We start from the raw sequence: 19109 nt of genomic DNA, 5'->3' as shown, positions 1-19109 counted from the left end.
TCGCGACTAGCCAGCACGTCATAATAAAAGGAGTCACTCAACTTATACAGGGGAAACATGAGACCCGCCTCGAAGGCTCCAACCGTAGTCAACAGATGGAACTCATCAAACTGATACTTAGAGAGGAGCTCGTAAGTGATATCATCGTCAGGGGCATATAAGCGAACCTCAAAAGCTTGAAGCTCATGTTTTTCCTTGAACATCTCAAGATCAATATGCTTGAAAGTGACCTTCTTCTTACCAACTGAAACGCTGCGTATCACGGGGGCAGTTTCTTCCTCGTCTGCGGAATCTGACGTAGGACTCAATTCTGAAGCTTTCCTTTTGGAAGAAAGATTTTCAGACGGATCAGCTTTCGACATAGTACCCTTGGAGTACTTCCCTTTGAAAGAAACCGTTGGAGGAGGAGGAAAAGAATTCTGCAGGGGCACTGAAGGAGGAGCCATTGAACGAAGGGGCGGAACATCTAATGTGTCATCACGAGGAGGAGGAGCCCGCGTACTCCTAGAATCTTCACGAGGACGAGAAGGAGCACGGTTAACAGCATACCTAGACCCATAAGGACCCTTCGGCAAATCCCCTTTTTTAGTAGGAAAATCCTTCGCACCAGAGGAAGATGAAACCCTATGACCACGAGGATCCGATTGCGAAGATTTATAAGAACCTTCCCCAAGTAGAGATCTTTCAGAATCTCTACGCGGAGGGGATCTTGGCGGACTAGACGGCGGGGTTTGGTAAGGAGCCCGCGGACGATCAGACATAGATACAAGGAAACACAAAAACAGTTTAGAGGAAAATACGAGGGGATCACTAAAGATCAAAAAACCCATAAACTGATGGTTCATCCTGATTAACATCAAAAACCCTAGAATCCGAAAATAACCATAAATACCCCAGCAGACTCCAGAAATGATACTTAGATACAGGCTTATAGACTTTGTAACATAGAACAAGGGCAAGCATATATGCTTCGACATATGTGTTCTTCATCACAAAGACAAAAGTACAGCCGCAGAAGACAAACGGGTAGATACAACAACAGAACATAGATGAATCAATGATGGAAATAATGAAAAACCACATACCTGTATAAAAGAGGACGGCAAACACTAACCACAGTCGAAGATAGAGAGATCCGAGATGTCAAAAGCAGGTTATCTTTGATATAGGGGAAGCAGCAGCCGAGAGCGAAAGAGTCAGAAAATTGAATGATGTTATCTTCCTCACAAGGACGATGATAATAAATAACTAAAGAACAAGAATAAAAAAAAAAACACATGAAGAGGATGAACACTGACAAGAAGAGGATAAAAGTTTTTTTTTCACATTCTCTTTCCTATTTATAAAGCTAGAGAAGAAAATAAATGTCCCTCGTACCAAGGAGCAGTTATGGGGGAAGTTAATGCAAAAGTGGGAAACGTGCCCGTATTTATAGGGGAAGTTATTTCAGGAGAGATAAAACGTGTATGACGACCTTTCTTCTTCTAAACTGCAAATTACGCCCAAGTCAGAAGAAGAGGGGCAAATTGTATGTACACATTGCATCATCCACCACGTGTACAGGAAGAGACACGTGGAAGGCATGCAAAGCGAGACATCAAAACATGATAACAAGCAGTCATAACCTAGAGGAGCATCTCATCAGAAAATATCACCGGTCAGCAGATCTGACGGTCAGGGACTGAGGATCACAGAGGTGTGATGGCAAAGAGGAGCACCAGATAATACCCCTTGGGTGTTAGTACATCCTATCCCGAGGAAGATCCAAGATCAACGGCTGAGAGAGAGTTTGACTGACGCAGATGTGACCAGACTAAGAGACACTTGTCTGACACGAGCGGACGTCCAACTGCCCGCATTAAATACCAAGAGATATACACGTGTCAATCAGCTCGTAGAATAAGCGAGGATAGCTCTTCGTATTCAAGCTTAGACCGCAGCATATACCGAAAACCTCTGCGTAATGGGCACAAAGCACAAGAAGATAAGGTTGCAACGGCATCCCAGAAGTAGGACCCACGTTCCAACCCTATAAATATCCCTCTCCACTAAGAGAGAGGGGGTCGACCAATCCAGAGAAATTATAGGAGAATATAGGAGAGAGAAATAGGAAGAGTAAGTAATCCCCCACCTCCGCAGACCTATGTATATTCTAAAGTCATTCGACTATCTTTGTAATCATTCAATACATAGTGAAACACCAGCCCCGTGGATGTAGGCCTTAGTGCCGAACCACGTAAATTTTTGTCTTATTTACATTTCAGCACTTTATATTCAGCGTTGAACTTCATGTGCTTTACATTTATACTTGATTCTCCGTTTATTCCTTTATACGAACATTATTTATGATAATATTCGACTAGACAATGACAAGCTCGAAGGCTTTGAGTCGATGAATCGATATAATCATCCCCTTTACACATACGACGTACAATTTTAGAATTAGAATGTATGCGAATATTGTTTGTGAACACGTGGATGGCTTCGTGATTTATATGTTCACATTCATATTTGCAATGTAGCAAGAGGGGTCATGTTCCGGGAATAGGGATCCACGTGCATAAGAAACGCAAGAAAAACCAAAAATGTTACATGTACCATGAAAATTGTACAACAAATGTCCAATACATTGTCTTCGTACCCAACATTTCAAATATTAGAGGTTGGTACCTGAATTCGCCGTTGACTGTCAAGTCAAGACGTTGACTTAACAATGTGTTACCTAATTAATTAGAATTATCAATAAATATTAATTTTTCAACAACGTTAACTCACCACTACAAAAAAAAAAAAAGATAATTAATTCATTACACTTCTCTCACGCCTTCTCTTCCGCCATTTTCTTCATCTCTTGAGCTATTAACGAACAACACCTGCAAAGCTTCTTCAGCACATAGCTAATAGCTTCTTACTAAAAACACTAGTACAAGCACCACCAACACCGTGGTCGCATGCACAACATGAAAATTGAATTCCCTTAAATCATTGATTCATAATTTTCCTCAAATCATTCAACACCATTATTAACATCCACTCATCTCCACAGCCACTAACATCCACAACCAGCGACACTCACCAATACCACCACCACCATCATAATCAAGGAAAAGAAATCCAGTTAATACCCATCTCCAATTTCACAAAATCATTCTTAATATCAAACCCCTACTAACGAATTGACAATCACATAAAAAAACAGCTACAACCCATTATCAATATCATCACCCAAACAATCAAACCAAAACCCAAATCCAGACAACTATCAACCAATCTAATACACAGAATTCGATCAATATCCCAACTAAGATCCCCTTTTCATACTCAATCGACAAATAAACAATCAAATCAACAATATAAAATCTTCAAAACCTAATTTCCTCCTCTACATAACTCCGAGATGATTCATCAAATCGTAAAATATATAATCAAAACCCTAAAAAATCTTTACCTCTGATAAATCAAATCGCTATACAATCAGATTCAAAAAGGAATAAATATTGAATAATAATTTGCTTAAACCTTCCTTTAACCATTATTATTGTTCTTCTTCTTTTTCTGAAATTAGAGACCTAGGTTATTTACATACGAATATCAAGGTTGGATTTAGAATGGAATTAAGAATCCTAGAATTGGGTGAGGAGTTTTTTTCTTCTTATCTACGTTCAGTTGCAGAATTGGGTGGGGATTTTTTTTTCTTAGCTACGTTCAGTTGCAGAGAGATTAGGAAGACGAAGAGATAAAATTGGAAGTATGGTTTCAGGGATTGATTACAATAGCTTTAATCGTGGCCATCTATTCGGATGAAGTGTTCATACTCGGACACGTGTATACAATTATAACTGGACGTTATGGCATTTGTAGCAATTTTTCTAATTCTTAAGGGTAACAAGGTAATAAGATAAGTTCCGTTACAGATATAGTATTTCAGTTAAGTCAATGTCTTGACTTGACAGTCAACGACGGATCCAGGTACCAACCCTTAGTATTTGAAATCTTGGGTACCGAAGCAATGTGTTGGACATTTGCTGGGTAACAAACATTAAATAGCCCTTTTTATTATGTTCTTTATTTTACCAATTTCTTTTGGGTTTTTTCTAGCTTATCCTTTCTCTCTACTATATAATGCGAAACCCTAACTTTCCTTTAGGGGCTAAGTTTTGGTTTTAAGAAATACTAAGTTAGAATCCTTGTTTTCCTCTTTCCTTCAATCTTTCTCTTTGAGTTGAGTTGATGCAAGGAGATGCCTCAATAAACTTGTAACTTCCAATTAATTTTGGGTAGAAATTTTAAGTGTTATCGAGAGGAACTTTAATTTTTGTTTCTTCTTATTCTAAGGGTAGAAGAAGCTTAAATTAAAAGGTTAGTAATTCTATTTTATGGTGTTTTGTTTCAATTTACACATTACTATTGCAACTAGATGTAACACTTTACATTAGTTGGTATCAAGAGCTTTTGTTTGATTTTTTTGGGGAGGTTTGGTGAAGATATTAATTGTTTGTAGAGACTGCTTATTTCATAATCAAGTACATTGGGTTGTGTTTAATTTGCTTGATAATTTTTTCAAATTGGATATGTCAATTATATGGTGATTTCTGTTAGAGCATTGCTCGGTCGAACTCGCATGCGTTGCTATCTCAAGCATGTTTGTCAATGCTAGTGATCAAAACTATAAGTCTTGATTTCTAGTCTACTATAGCTAAGTCTTGGACTAGGATAGAAAGTGTAGTTTAGCTCAAGAACTCCATGGAAATCATCATACAAGACGAAGGACTACTCAAGGAACTGGTGGATCTTCATCGACTAAAAGGTATGTGGAGACTTGAACTTATATATCACCCAAAAGTCTATCTACTGTATCTCCTATTTTGAGACAAAAGTCGTTTTTCTATATAGACTTTGATTATACACATTTGTTATTTCGAGCCGAGTTTATCTCGCCTATTTATTTCTCGAAATATGTGTTGGTAAGCTTTTGCTTTGTCCAAGTTCATCTTTACCTAGTGACGAAAGTCATGACACGTTTCAATCACCTTGAAAATTGCTTACTTTGACGAAATGTCTTCTAAGAATGTTTCAATGGTTGAAATGAGAGTTTAGATTAAATAACCAATGATGGATATAAGCATTCTATGGCAACACATGTATGTATAAGTCCTTTTTTCCTTGAACCAAAGTTTGCGAACTTTGTTGATCAAGAGAACCGGAACAAGAGCCGTGAACTCAGTCCGCGAACCCAATCCGCGAACTGGCGGAAGTTCTCGACCCGAGAAAATCTGCTAGAGTTTGAGACCTCCTTCCGGGAACTTAATTCCGCGAACTAAGTCTGCGAACTTAAGTCGGTTATATCTAAAGACGATTATTTGTGAACTTATTTATATTAACTAAGGAATGCTAAATGCAAACCGTGGCTATATAGTTCATGAACCGATTCGAGTGAATCAAATGGTTTTTGCTTCGATTGTGTCTTTTGCAGTTATATAAGATTTCCTTGCAATTGAACAACTCTCTAACTAGTCAATTTGAGTCATTTGAACTAGTTATGGTGAAGAAGAACATGGTTGATATGAAAGTGCTCATATGGCTAACCATTGGTTAACTATTGTTGAACCAACAAATGTTCATGTTTGGTTACGGTTACATAAACCCGAAATAGTACATTTCACTTGTGTGTAACAAGATAAGTTTTCGATCCAACGGTTGGAAGATATTAGCTTGAATCTAATCAGGTTTTCATTTAACGGTGAATATTGAATGCTTTGTTACCAAGCTAACATTGATTGCAAACCCTGATTTGAAAGACTATATAAGGGAGAACTCTAGCAACTGGGAAACCTAATCACCACACCTCCTGTGTGATACTAGTTTTATTATCTAGAGTCGATTCTCCTTTAACCTTTGGTTTCTTCTTAAAAACCAGGTTAACGACTTAAAGAATTCATTGGGATTGTGAAGCCAGACCGATACTACTTTCTCGTAGTTGTGTGATCTGATCTTGCTGATTCTATCGTTTTGAGTACAATCGTAACGATTGGATTGAGATCTTTATCTCCGATAGGCAAGATAGAAAAGTAGTCACAAACATCTTCGTCTCATCGTTTGTGATTCCACAATATCTTCTTTCGCCGCGTCGATTAAGATTATTGTGAGGTGATTGATAATACTAGGCTATTCTTCGGGAATATAAGTCCGGGTTATCAGTTGGTTTTCGTTCACCTTGATTTTTCAAAAGACGGAACAAAACTTGTAGGTTTATCTGTGGGAGATAGATTTATCTATTCTGTAGACTTTTCTGTGTGATACAGATTTGTTTACTAAAGTCTTCGACTTTGGGTCGTAGCAACTCTTAGTTGTGGGTGAGATCAGCTAAGGGAATCAAGTGCGTAGTATCCTGCTGGGATCAGAGACGTAAGGAGTGCAATTGTACCTTGAATAAGTGTGAGATTGATTGGGGTTCAACTACAGTCCAGACCGAAGTTAGTTTGTAGTAAGATAGTGTCTGTAGCGGATTAATACAGTGTGGTGTTCAATCTGGACTAGGTCCCGGGGTTTTTCTGCATTTGTGGTTTCCTCGTTAACAAAATTCTGGTGTCTGTGTTATTTCTATTCTGCATTATATTTTGTTATATAATTGAAATATAACAGGTTGTGCATTTGAATCAATCAATTGGAAATCTGACCTTTGGTTGTTGATTGAAATTGATTGATCCTTGAACATTGGTCTTTGATACCGTTCAAGTGATTTCTCTTGTATTCAATTAGACTCGCAGATTTCTATTTGCTTGAGAAAGAATTGAATCGAGAAAGAGAGATAAAATTCTTTGATATACTTCTTATAAATTAGGTCTTGTTGATTCTCTTAAAAGTATATTGGAGTTTGTCCATACAGATTGCTAAGCGAAATATTGGGTGTGGTTATTGTACCCCCGCTTTTTCAATTTCATTATGGTATCAACAAGAAGAATGAAAATGGATGGGTAAGTAATACTAAGTAAAGTTCATGTTCAAGAATGGTTGGATATAATAAGGCTCAAGATGTTTGATGAAATGCGTCTACTAGTAGAAGAGAAAATTAAGAAGTTAGAAACTCTTCATATGAACTCATTTGAACTCTCCAATGATTATGAATATGAAATGGAGTTAGAGAATTCAATTTCCATTGGTGGGTATGAGGATCAAGAGGTTTCCTATAAGGTGTTTGATAAATATCTCTACCTAAATTTGATATTTTTTCAAGTTGTGAGGAAGATGTGATTGGTAATAATGTTTACTTTGATCCTACGTCGCCACTCATATTTGATGAAGACCCTAATGAAGAAAGAGAAGAAACATTTATCAAAGGTTATCAAATACAAAGATTGAGTGTCGTGAACAAATACTCCATGCTTGAACTTGACAATGGTGATCGAGGGACAAGGCATGAAGCATTCCAAACCACTTGTAGCACGGGAAGAAAGGTAAGAAAGCTTGTTAATGATTCTGATAGTTATGTTTATGACGTATCCGAAAATGTCATTAAAGAGATAAAATTTGAAACAAAAGTTCACCCAACAACAAGCTCTTTATCAAGTATTAACAAAGAAAATGAGAAATTAACTTATGTTGATCCAACTTGGGCTTCCTTTGAAGACAAGTATAATGACGCATTCAAAGTTGGAAAAACTACTTGGTGGTTCTTTTCTTCTTGGGTATGCACTTGACTATTACCACAAGAGGCTAGACTTGGTGAGTAACTATAAAGGAAGAAATCGAGGTCGAGTTGTTTTCGATAAGGGAAGAAGTGCAAGTACTAGTGAGTTCATTTTATATTTGGACCACATAGCATTGGAGCACGTCGATTTCCAAGACAATTCGAGGGCATGGTAAATGGGCTTCTTAGTTGCATTAATTCAGTTGGTTTCGTATTGGGGCGAAAATGAGTTGTGTGAAATGCTTGGTGTTTCTTTATTACTTGGGGATGCTCTTAACTATGACCACAAAATGCTACATTTAGTGAGTAGCTACAATGGAAGGTGTAGAGGTAGAATCGTCTTCAAGCAAGGAAGAAGTTCAGGCACAAATGGAGAATGTGCTTTGAATAATTCGAGGACGAATTGGTTCAAATATAGGGAGGATGATGCATATTGGATGCCCCATAGCAATATTGAAACACAATTTATCTTCCATCTTTGAAGCATTTTGAGTAGGCTAAGTATGCCCTTGGTGCTAGTATAAATAAGAAGAGATAAGGCTAAAGGAGTTAAGTTTTTTGGGTTTAGAATATTCTGTGAAGAATGAGAGGTTATCTTCTTTCAAACCTAATTGCTATCTCTAGGGGGAATTAGATCATTTAATTTTGGAGTATCAACTAGATGCCTTTCATAGTCTTATAGTTTCCAATTTAATTGGGTAGAAATTATAAGTTATTTGATAAGAATCTCCATTTTTAGGTTCTTCCTTTTATTCAAAGGGTAGAAGAAACCAAATTGGTTGATTGTTTATCCATTTCAAGTTATCAATTTTAGTTTGTTTCAATTGTAAGGTTCCGCATCTCATCATTTGGTATCAACTAATGTAAAGTGTTACTTTTACTTGCAATAATAATAATGGGTAATTGAAACAAAATACCATAAAATAGAATTACTAACCTCTCAATTTAAGCTTCTTCTACCCTTAGAATAAGGAAGAATCAAAAATTAAAAAGTTCTTCTGTATAATACTTAAAACTTATATCCAAAATTAATTGGAAGTTACAAGTTTATTGAGGCATCTCTTTGCATCAACTTAACTCAAAGAGAAAGATTGAAGGAAAGAGGAAAACAAAGATTCTAAGCTAGCATTTCTTAAAACAAAACTTAGTTCCCAAAGGAGTGTTAGGATTTTACATTATATAGTAGACAGAAAGGATAAGCTAGGAAATTGGTAAAATAAAGAACATAATAAAAAGGATTGAAATGTTATTTGATAAATACCACTATGCATCAATATGTTATGGATCACGCTAATATTCTCTTCAATTTATTCTTGATGTTTTCACATTTTTCCGACTCTGGATTGAATGTGGAAAATATTATTATATGACTTGATCAAAAGGATTATAGATACACTTTCTCCGATTCTGCACAGGTAGTATTATATTTTCGATTTTTCTTCTTCATTGGGAAACTTTTGTTCAGGAAACCTTAATAAATATTTGCATAGATGTATAACATACTAGAGTATATTTAACTACTGCAAAGGAATTCATATAGTTAGGGACATATAATAAAGGATTCACCGGCGTAATAAAAAAATTTACATGATCGGGCTTAACAAGCTGATTGGACTTGACCAGTATTTTGCGATGTGGTTAAGATTACATTATACACAATTACACATTATCTATGAGCAACACTTAGAAGGACCACAATAATAAGATAATAAGAAAAATGCGTTTAGCCACTTTTTACCTTGCAGTTAGGCTTACATCCGCTGAAAGGACTACAATAATTCTTGTGGTCGGAGGACTGGACAGCATGTATTACATACTCAGTTTGAGATCGTGTACAAAATCATACCCAATCTCCAAACTCCTATGTTTTTTTTTTCATTTTGATTTTGATTTTTTTTTTTTTGATTTCATCATGTAGAATTTTAAAGAGATTTTGAAGATTGTTTTGGTAGAATTTAGGTTTTAATTTTAGTCGGCAAGTTTAAATTTGACTGAAAATAATAAGGATAATTTGGTCTTTTAGCATCTTTTAGACACCCTTAACACACTATCTTGGATAGGTTTAAAATTTATATACCCCAACTAATTTGGGTATACCCCAATTTGGCCTGGTAAATTAATAGACCTAGCTAGAATGACATAAAATTACTAATTTAGAGCGAATATTTACTCGGATTTTAGCTCGTTGAAACCTAGTTAAAATCGTTTTTAAAAGGCTTATTAATTTAATTATTAAAGAGTTTCTACCATAAAAGATAAAAATCATTCTCAGAAAAGTCAAAAAGGTAAACTTGTTTTGCCATCTGGCGGCCACATAATGCAGCTGCCTAGCCATTTTCATTCTGCTGAACCGTAACTCCTTCATTGTCCCTAAAGAAGCTTTAGCCCCAATGAGCCATCATTTATGCATCTCTAACTTGAATTGAAATAAATGTGAGCAAAATAGGCTTTTTGACAATTTCTCTAACGGTCCGCGAGTTATAATCTCAGAGGTATCACCATCCTTCCATAAAAAACCCATCAAAACAAAAGTAACACAAAAACCCCATCAAAACAAAATTAACACAAAAATCCCAAATTTAAATGTTGGTTTCATCAAATTTTATTTTGGTTTCATTAAATTTTATGATGAAACCAAAATAAAATTTGATGAAAACAACATTTAAATTTGGGATTTTTGTATCAATTTTTAAAAATTTGGGATTTTTGTATCAATTTTGTTTACGATGGAGTTTTAATGGATCCCCACATTTGAGTGGAGTTTTTGTACCACAAGTTTGGTCACCTTCGATTTTTATTACTAGTTTTGTTTCTCTAAAAGGCTAATGCAATGATAAATAAACACAAAGAGGTAACATATGGCACTAAAGCATTAATTACAATTATTCAAAGTTGGATCATCACAACAAACATTTTCCTGGCTAGTTATCTATTCAAACTTTTGTTTGAGCTCTTCCCTCTTCGCTTTTTGGCAGCAGTGGAGGGATTATTAGCATTAGCAGCTAACCTGACATTTGTTTGTCCAAAATTTAGAAACTTATTATATCCTGAATGATTACTGTTCCAAATACTCGGTAAATAACTACCATCAGAAGCCCCAAAACCTTCAGGTTGAAATCCACCAGATACGTCAACATCTTGATTATCTAATCCAGAAAACTGAACGTCGCACTGGTTCACATCATAAGCTCCAGCCATGGTACCGTTACTTGGTTTCTGATAAGGAAATGTTCCAAGTTCACCTTTAATCCTTCCCCTAATGTCCACAAGCAGACACTTGAACCTAGCTACCTCTTGCTCAAGAGCAACTTGTCCCTGCAACCTTTTTAACAACTGCTGATTTACGATTCTCAATTTGGTAAGTTCATCCTCTATTAAAGCTTGTCGGGCTTTCTTTCTCTCGCGGTACTTACGCACAGACTCCCTGTTACCAGGTGCCCGTTTTTTTGATTTAATTTCAACAGAGTCATCTGTTTCCTCTGTAGTGGTCTTCTCTTCAACAGGAAGGTTTTTAGTACGGCGATGGAAAGAGTTTTGTGGGTGAGGTACATCTTCTCCAATTGGGTTGGAAGTATAGGTTTGAGTACCTGCATGACTATCACCAAGGAAATCCTCCAAAAAACTATCCATTGTCAGTAATTGATGGTCCATTTTTAAGGATTGGTTAGAGAAATCTAACTCTCCATCATCCATGAATAGAACAAATTCAAGATTCACCAGTGGCAAGCTAAATCAACGAAGTCAAACTTTTTAACCACCAACTAGATCGATAAAATTTTCTAACCCTAGGACTCCGATCGACCAACGGGTTTTGGCTTCCTCAAGTTGATAAGCCTACAAAAGATTATAATAACATGGCTGTTGCGGGTGAGTTCCAAATTTAAAGTTAAAGGTAACAAAAGTAAACAGAATATTAATCGAAAACGCAAGAAGTAAAAGCATTGAACGCGAGAAAAGCAAACATCTTTAATGATCGAAGTTGTCTACTATTAGAGAGAAAGGAATAAGTACTACTATGAATGTATTTGTCGGACATTCGCATTTCAATCTCATATATGCACCTTCCCCTGAAGGTTTTTGAATGAAAGGACATGCTAAACAATCACCATCTTATAATCGAGTTGGAAGAAGAAGAACATATCTATATGAACTTTGTTAATTCTGGTTTCATTTTCACATAGATTTCTACCAACATGATCAGTCATATCATGAGTTTTGTTATAAGATCTATCTTATCTTATGACAAGTTATACCTAGGAGATCTATCTATTAGATGTCAACATACTGCACATAATACTATTGTTGAAACACAAAACATGAACAGGCAGAACGTACAACAATGAACGAATCATCACGATGAAACCCAATAATTAAAAATGTTACAATGATTGAAGTATAAGTATTACCTCTTAAAACCAAGACAGAGACATGAAAAGGTTGAGAAAGATGGCAGTAGTTGGTTGATCGTTTTTAGAGGTTCTTCCTAGAAAGTTCTGAGAGATTTATAGTTCTATCCAATGTCTTAATTGATTTGTATATTGATAGAGGGGACCTTATTCGCGACGCGCCCCTCCCACGTTCAATATAGCTCTTATATCAAGTAGAGTAGATCTATTTCCAAGTAGAGTAGGTCTATTATGGTACAATAAGTCTATTTTCAAGGACAATAATCCATGTCAGAGTATGCCATGTCAACGAACACTGTCTCGCAACACTTTCACATCCCCATCCCACGTGCTAATCATCTTCTTAATTGTGGTGTTGTGAACTTATGATCCACATCATCACATACAAAGTATTTAATATTTTCCTGATACAGAAAGCCTATAAACAAGTAAGGAAAGAAACAATATAGATCTGGTCAAGATTTGACAAGCAGTAGGTTAAGTAATTCTTTGAGAAGAATCATCCATATGAACTTTTTTTCTTGATTTAATTAGTTGCAAAATGATAGAAAATATATCACTTATTAACTATCCTGTTGTGTATGTTTTCAAACTTTGTTTCTACAGTGATTCACATTTATGCCGATGAGTTTTTACCTAACGAAAACAATCAACGAGTCCATGTAGTAGCGTACACGGCATACATTAATATGACTTTAGTTGTCTAATGCCGGTGTATTCAGCCTTCTTAACCTCTTTATTGTGTTTAATGCCGGCATACCTTAGAACATGATCATGTTCTGTTCTTTTGATGATCTTCGATTTCATCTTTGGGTGTTTTAGTTTATAAGGAGGATATTTTTTTCTTGAATGATAATAAAGAAAAAAGTTCTAGTTCTTTTAAAAGATAGATGAAAAATTGAGAGAAGAAAATTTTGTTGATCACCAACATTATTTGTTTATTGATTGGGGGTGTGTAAGTCTAATTTCAGGAGAATAATTACAGCAAGATAATGTAAATAAATAAAAGGATCATGCAAAAGTAGAAAGAAAGAATAAAATCCAAACAAGATGAAGATGGAAAGATGCTATTTACATCAAAAAGGGGAAAAAAGAAGTTGTTAATAGTTAATTACGTAGCCATGCGAAATCGAGTACGACTAAAATAAGGGAGAATCATGATGGAGTTGGTGTAAATACTGTATTCCGCAAATTCTGAATTTTATTTTATGTTTTGATAAGTTTGGTCATTGGTGTAAGTACTGATTTGTCGAATTGGTGGTTATTAAATCCACTTATCACTAACCATCTTGAACCAGGCATAAACCCAGATTTAACAACAAAGAAGAAAAAAACTAAACGGCAATGCACAGTAAACAAAAGCCTTCCAACTTCCAAGCCACCTAAACAAGCTCCAAATAGAAGAAAACATAAGTAGACGACTTCAAAATTCTCCGTGGTTGAATTTTTCCCCCCCTGCGAAAGATGATCATTACTTAATTGAATAAATAATGATTTATTGAAAGTAAAATAAATATTAAATCTATTTTAAAAATAAAATAAATATTGAACAGTATATGGGGAAGGGGTTAACTAGAAAGCGGTATCATTTGGAGATATGGACTGCTACTAAGCCTACCATACATTTGATTGGCTAATCGCTAAAATAAGATCGTCGCCCGATAACTGGACCACAGAATATATGCCCAACTCTCACTACTTTGTCATCGTCATGTATATTGTTTATCACATTTTGATCCGGTACAGCAGTGGAAGAACAAGTTGGAGAAACCTATGACATAGGGAATACATATAAAATTTGTATGCGGCAAGGGAAAAAAATATCAGTCGTACTTTAAAATAAAAACCCAGTGCAATCTTGCTCATTTTTGTAAGTGAGCGAGCCCTTACCGAGCTCAAGTTAAAGGTTAGGGCGCATGTCATGCACTAATATTCGGTGGTGGAACCAGAATTTTAATATACGGGGGCTAAAAGAAAATTTTACACTAAAGCACTAATAATAACCAAAGCCGCTGAAAGACGCTATAATTTTCTTTTAGAAGAAATCGGATAATTAGTGAGCAACTTTGGGGTCATATCCCTATATCGAATGAACAACCTCGTGTCTGAAATAATGAAGAATTGAGGTCATCATCAAATTATGAACGACAACAATAATGGAAAAGAATAACGAAGAAAAACACAAACAACATCAACAACAATGGATTAGTTGTAAACAAAAGAGCTTGAAATGCAAAAGAAGTAAAATACTCGTTGAACATGTTCTTTTCATCGTAAAAAAATGCAAAAGAAAAATATTGATACCAAGTTATAAAAAGAACGATTTTTTGGGGATCATGGTTTTTTTTTGGGACCATGGTTTTATTTTGGGTAAATACATTAGAAGTAATTCTAGATCACCCCATATCTAGTTATTTATTTAATACCTAGTCTACCCTCTTAATTAATTTTAGGTTATGATTAGTGAAATGGTTTAGTTAAAAACAATTAGTGAGATTAAATTAAAAGATGGGTTTATTATTAGTTGAGTAGAATTATTGTGAGAGTAGAGTTAGAGAAGATGAAGGAGAAAAACATGGAAAATAAAAAAAATTCCAATTCACCCCCTTTGAGTATTCAAGTGATGAAATCTCATCTGATTCTTCATCTCCATCCTCTCCTAGAATATTTGTTAATCTTCAAAATGATCCGGATTTGGCTTATTTCTTAGATGGTTATTGTATTCTTCCCCAAAATGAAACTCAAGATGAAAATGATGGATTTTATCAACCACAACCGGAGGAAGAGTATTTGGGTGAACAGGTATGCTCCAAACTTAGATAATATATGTTGAATTGCTAAAAACTTCCCCAAAAATGTAAATTTTTGAACTGGATTTTGCACAGTTCGGTTACATTATATAAAGAACATGTAACCGAACTGCTCTGAAGGTGTAGTTCGGTTGCCTTGTGAGATGAATAAGTAACCGAACTCATTTGAAGATGTAGTTCGGTTACTTTATCCAAACACGCAGGTTATCGAACTCCATATTAATGGAAGTTCTGAGATGCAGTGTTATGTTCGGTTGGTTCGCAACTAACCGAACTTTATGTAAAAATAAAGTTTAACTAAGTGTATACAGTTCGGTTGGTTCGCAAACTGCATGTACCAACTATCTAACCGAACTATGTTTAATAAGTTCGGTTGTTTCACAAACTTGAACCTAACAGCATAACCAATCGAACTTAACAAACAAAAAAAATATGAAGTTCCAGTGTCTAGTTCGGTTATTTACATAAAATACAAAGTAACCGATCTCTGTTCCTTTTATTGGTTCGATTGTTGCGATAAAATTCACATGTTACCGAACTTTGTTCATTTTATTTGTTCGGTTGCTTTGCAACTTGCTTTGCAACTTGCTTAACCAACCGAACAATGAGTTCGGTTTTCCCGATAAAATTATTATACCGAACTTATTTGTGATTGCATTGATGTTGTGACATTTCTTGTAGATGGAATCCCAACCTATACTAATGCATGATCAACCTTCTCCGATTGCTATGTTGTTCGAAGATACATCTACTCACTATGCGAATGAGTTGGTATTTGACTTACCTATTTATGCGAAGAATTGGGCTAGAGAACATGCCAAGAGAGTCAATTGCGTCTTGGTTTTGAATGGAAAAGAAATCAACACTCGTTTTGAAATGGTTTGTGAGAGAAGTGGAGATCCCGATGTTAGTCACAAGAGGAAGGGTTATGAGTATAAAGGAAAGACGACGAGGAAGAACACAACGTGCTCAAAGAAAATCAAATGTCCGTTCAAGCTAGTATTTAGCAAGAGCAAATTAACGACGAAATGGTTTTAGCTATGGATAAGGTGGTAGGTCGTCATAACCACCCTCGTCCGGATGATCTTGAAGGGCATGCAATGGCCGCAAGGCTCACTCCTCGAGAAATGGAAAAAATAGCCGAGTATAGGAAATTGTGTATTCCACCTTCCACAATGCTTCGCTTATTAAAGCAAGATAACCCGGGTAACGTATCATCTTTGTACACCATTTACAATGCAGTTGAGACGATTAAAAGGAATGAGTGGAAGGATAGAAAAGTAATGCAACAATTATTTTATTTTTGGCTCAAGAGAAAGGCTACGCGGTTCAAAAGAAGGTAGGTCCGGAAGAAGAAATAACTCATCTCTTCATTGCCCATCCGAAGAGTGTTCAATTGGCTCAATCATTCCATGAAGTTCTTATAATGGATTGCACTTACAAGACAAACAAATACGAGATGCCATTGTTGAACATTGTTGGTCGTACGTCGACGAAGTCACCGTTTACCGTTGCTTTTTGTTTTCTAAAGGACGAGCAAGAACCAAGTTACACTTGGGCGCTACAACAAGTGAAGGCGATCTACCGAGATGATGAAATCCCCGGGGTTATCGTGACGGACAATGACGTAGCATTGATGAACGCAATAGAGAAAGTCTTCCCATTAGCACATAATATGCTTTGTACATTTCATATATGGTGCAATGTGATGAATATGTGCAAGCCTCAACTTTGTCCACCTAAGAGGAAAGGATTGGAAGAGATTAGTAAGCTACCGGAAGATGAACAAGCGGATGCAAAAGAGGAATTCGATAAACAATACGCCATAAATCACGCTAAATGGGTTGCCTTCTCCGGGGAATGGGAGGCATTGACTTGGTCTCTCACCGAAGAAGAGTATTATCTAAATGTTGCCGAATTTAAAGAACATTGGTCTAGCCCCGACTATCCGGAGGATATAATAACGTATGTGGTGGAGCAATGGTTGGAACCGCACAAAGAGCGCTTCGTTAATGCTTTTACCAACAACTATAAACACTTTGGGAATCAAGTGACAAGTTTGGTAGAATCGGCTCACCTACGGTTAAAGAAAAATCTCTTTGGATGTGTCGATAATTTTGTGGTTGTGTTTAACGCAATGGAGAGTTACTTCAAACGCGATATTGAGAGAATTAAAGAGAAGTTCCAAAAAATACGCATCATGAAGTACACAAAGATTGTAGACAAAGGTGGTAACATCAAGAAAATGGTGGAACTTCGGTTGTTTAAGGGACTCCACCATAATGTTTCACATGCTTGCATCACGAGGTTAATGGTTGAGGTGAATTTGATTGACATATGGGGAACCAAGCCGGACGAGGTGTGTGTTTGCAACATGATGAAGTCTATGGGACTCCCTTGTCGCCACATGATGGCTAAGTATGAACATGGCATAATCCCTTTAAGAGATATTGATCCACATTGGCAACAATTAAGTTTTGTCCCTCCTCCAAAGGGCGATGTCGGTGAAGAGTTTGGTGACAATGAAATGGGAAGAGCGGTTATCGAAATGTACCGGAACATGAACAAACTCGAAAGGCAAATATTTTGGGATGACATGCGGCTAATTGTTTTTCCGCATACTTCGGAGAATGTGCAAGAACCGGATAAAGGAAAGGGAAAAGGTAGTCCAAAAACCAAAGAAACAAAAAAACAAGTTAGAGAATATGCAAAGGTGTTGGCTAAAAGGAAAAGTGAAATTACTCCTTTTACTAGAGATCCTTCGGGGCATGAGTATACCGCGGCGAAGTACCAAGAACATTCTAAGAAAAGGGGAAGGAAAATTATTGAAAAAGGCTAGTCAAGTGAACGGGATATGAAGAAAAAAGGACCGAAGTTACACTCTCAACCTACTCCGTCAGAACCGAGCCAACCAAGCCAATGAGACCTGAATCTAAAGGCTCCAATTGATACACCACCTCTTGATGATAAAAGGTACTTGGAAGAGCTACCTCCTTACATTAGAGGTTATGTCATATCCACCCATGACGTCCCTTCGGATGGTAATTGCGGTTTCCATATAGTCTTACAACAAATAGGGCCTTTCACTCAAGGTTCCAAGCTATATGATGATAATAAAATCACTTATGTACGTCAAAGGATGTTGATGAATCTAAAGGAGAAACCGGAATTTTACAAGACAATGTTGTCCGATGGTGATGTTAGTCTTAATATTCAATTTGTTAGGTTTCAAATGCGTCTCCAAGGGGCCCATCCAATCACAAGTGATCATTGTATGGCCATGACTATATGCGGGCACTTAATCGCCGACGCATTCAATTGCGTGGTTCACTATTTCTCAAAAGGTGCTAGTTTCACATACACTCCCAAAACAACCATATGTGTCGAGAAACTTAGACGTAGGAGATTGGTGATTGCGCTCGTTAACCACAACCATTTTATAGGCCTTCGGTTAGAAGACAATTGTCCATTTCCTCCGATATGTGGATGCTCTTATTGGAATGGATTTAACCCCGACACAATGTTGGGTTGGTGCATTATGTATGAACATAACATGGAGATGTGAAAATCTTTGGAGGAATCAGACAAAATTATACACGAAGGTTCAATTTCCCTTGGGGATGATTAAATGTACCCTTATCTAGAATATGTATGCTTTGAACATCATCATAAGAATTAAAGATTGTGTTTTTTGGAATTTGGGTGTATTATAGTGTGTTTGCATAATTTTCTTTTATACAAAAAGTCACTCTTGGTTTACAGTGATAGGTTCAGTTACCTATCAAATTTATGGTGGTAACCGAACATATAGTTCGGTGGCATACATATATTTGAGATACTACCGAACTATCAGGTCGGTTGATCCCGCAGAATAACGAACAAACCGAACTTCTTATGGACATAGCATTTTCACTAATTCGGGTACTTAAAAGTTCAATAATTAATTAAAATACAACACCAAAATAACAAACAAAAGTTGTGGGTGATACTAAAGCTAAAATTGCATAACATTTAATATCCGAAACGCGTTACGAAAAAGTGCACAAGGATGCAGAAATGATCTTCATATTTGAAATTCTTTGTCTTCCATCTTCACCATTCATTTTTTGCTGTTAAAAGAATTTCATCGCATGTTTCACCCCTAAGTCGATATCGCCTTACAATCCGAAACAAAGCCATAAATTCCACAACTCTCTCTTTAATCTT

General features: G+C 36.3%; 1 protein-coding gene across 1 annotated transcript; it reads right to left on the bottom strand.

Annotated features, from left to right (window-relative positions):
* Positions 1-10554: 10554 nt before the first annotated feature.
* LOC113336252 (basic leucine zipper 23-like) lies at positions 10555-12201 on the bottom strand. The gene is made up of 2 exons (XM_026582223.1): positions 12094-12201; positions 10555-11521 (listed from the first exon to the last, which is right to left on the bottom strand). The coding sequence occupies exon 2, from the start codon at positions 11378-11380 to the stop codon at positions 10613-10615; it is 768 nt and encodes a 255-aa protein (XP_026438008.1). The 5' UTR covers positions 11381-11521; positions 12094-12201; the 3' UTR covers positions 10555-10612.
* Positions 12202-19109: the final 6908 nt, after the last annotated feature.

Source organism: Papaver somniferum, chromosome 1, assembly GCF_003573695.1.
Source record: "Papaver somniferum cultivar HN1 chromosome 1, ASM357369v1, whole genome shotgun sequence".
Classification (NCBI taxonomy): Eukaryota; Viridiplantae; Streptophyta; class Magnoliopsida; order Ranunculales; family Papaveraceae; genus Papaver; species Papaver somniferum.
Note: the sequence above shows the minus strand (reverse complement) of the source record. Positions and strands in the feature narration are given on the sequence as shown.

What these genes read in the sequence shown, in the direction of transcription:
- LOC113336252 (XM_026582223.1), bottom strand. Translation starts at nt 11,380, where the DNA reads ATGGATGATGGAGAGTTAGATTTCTCTAACCAATCCTTAAAAATGGAC.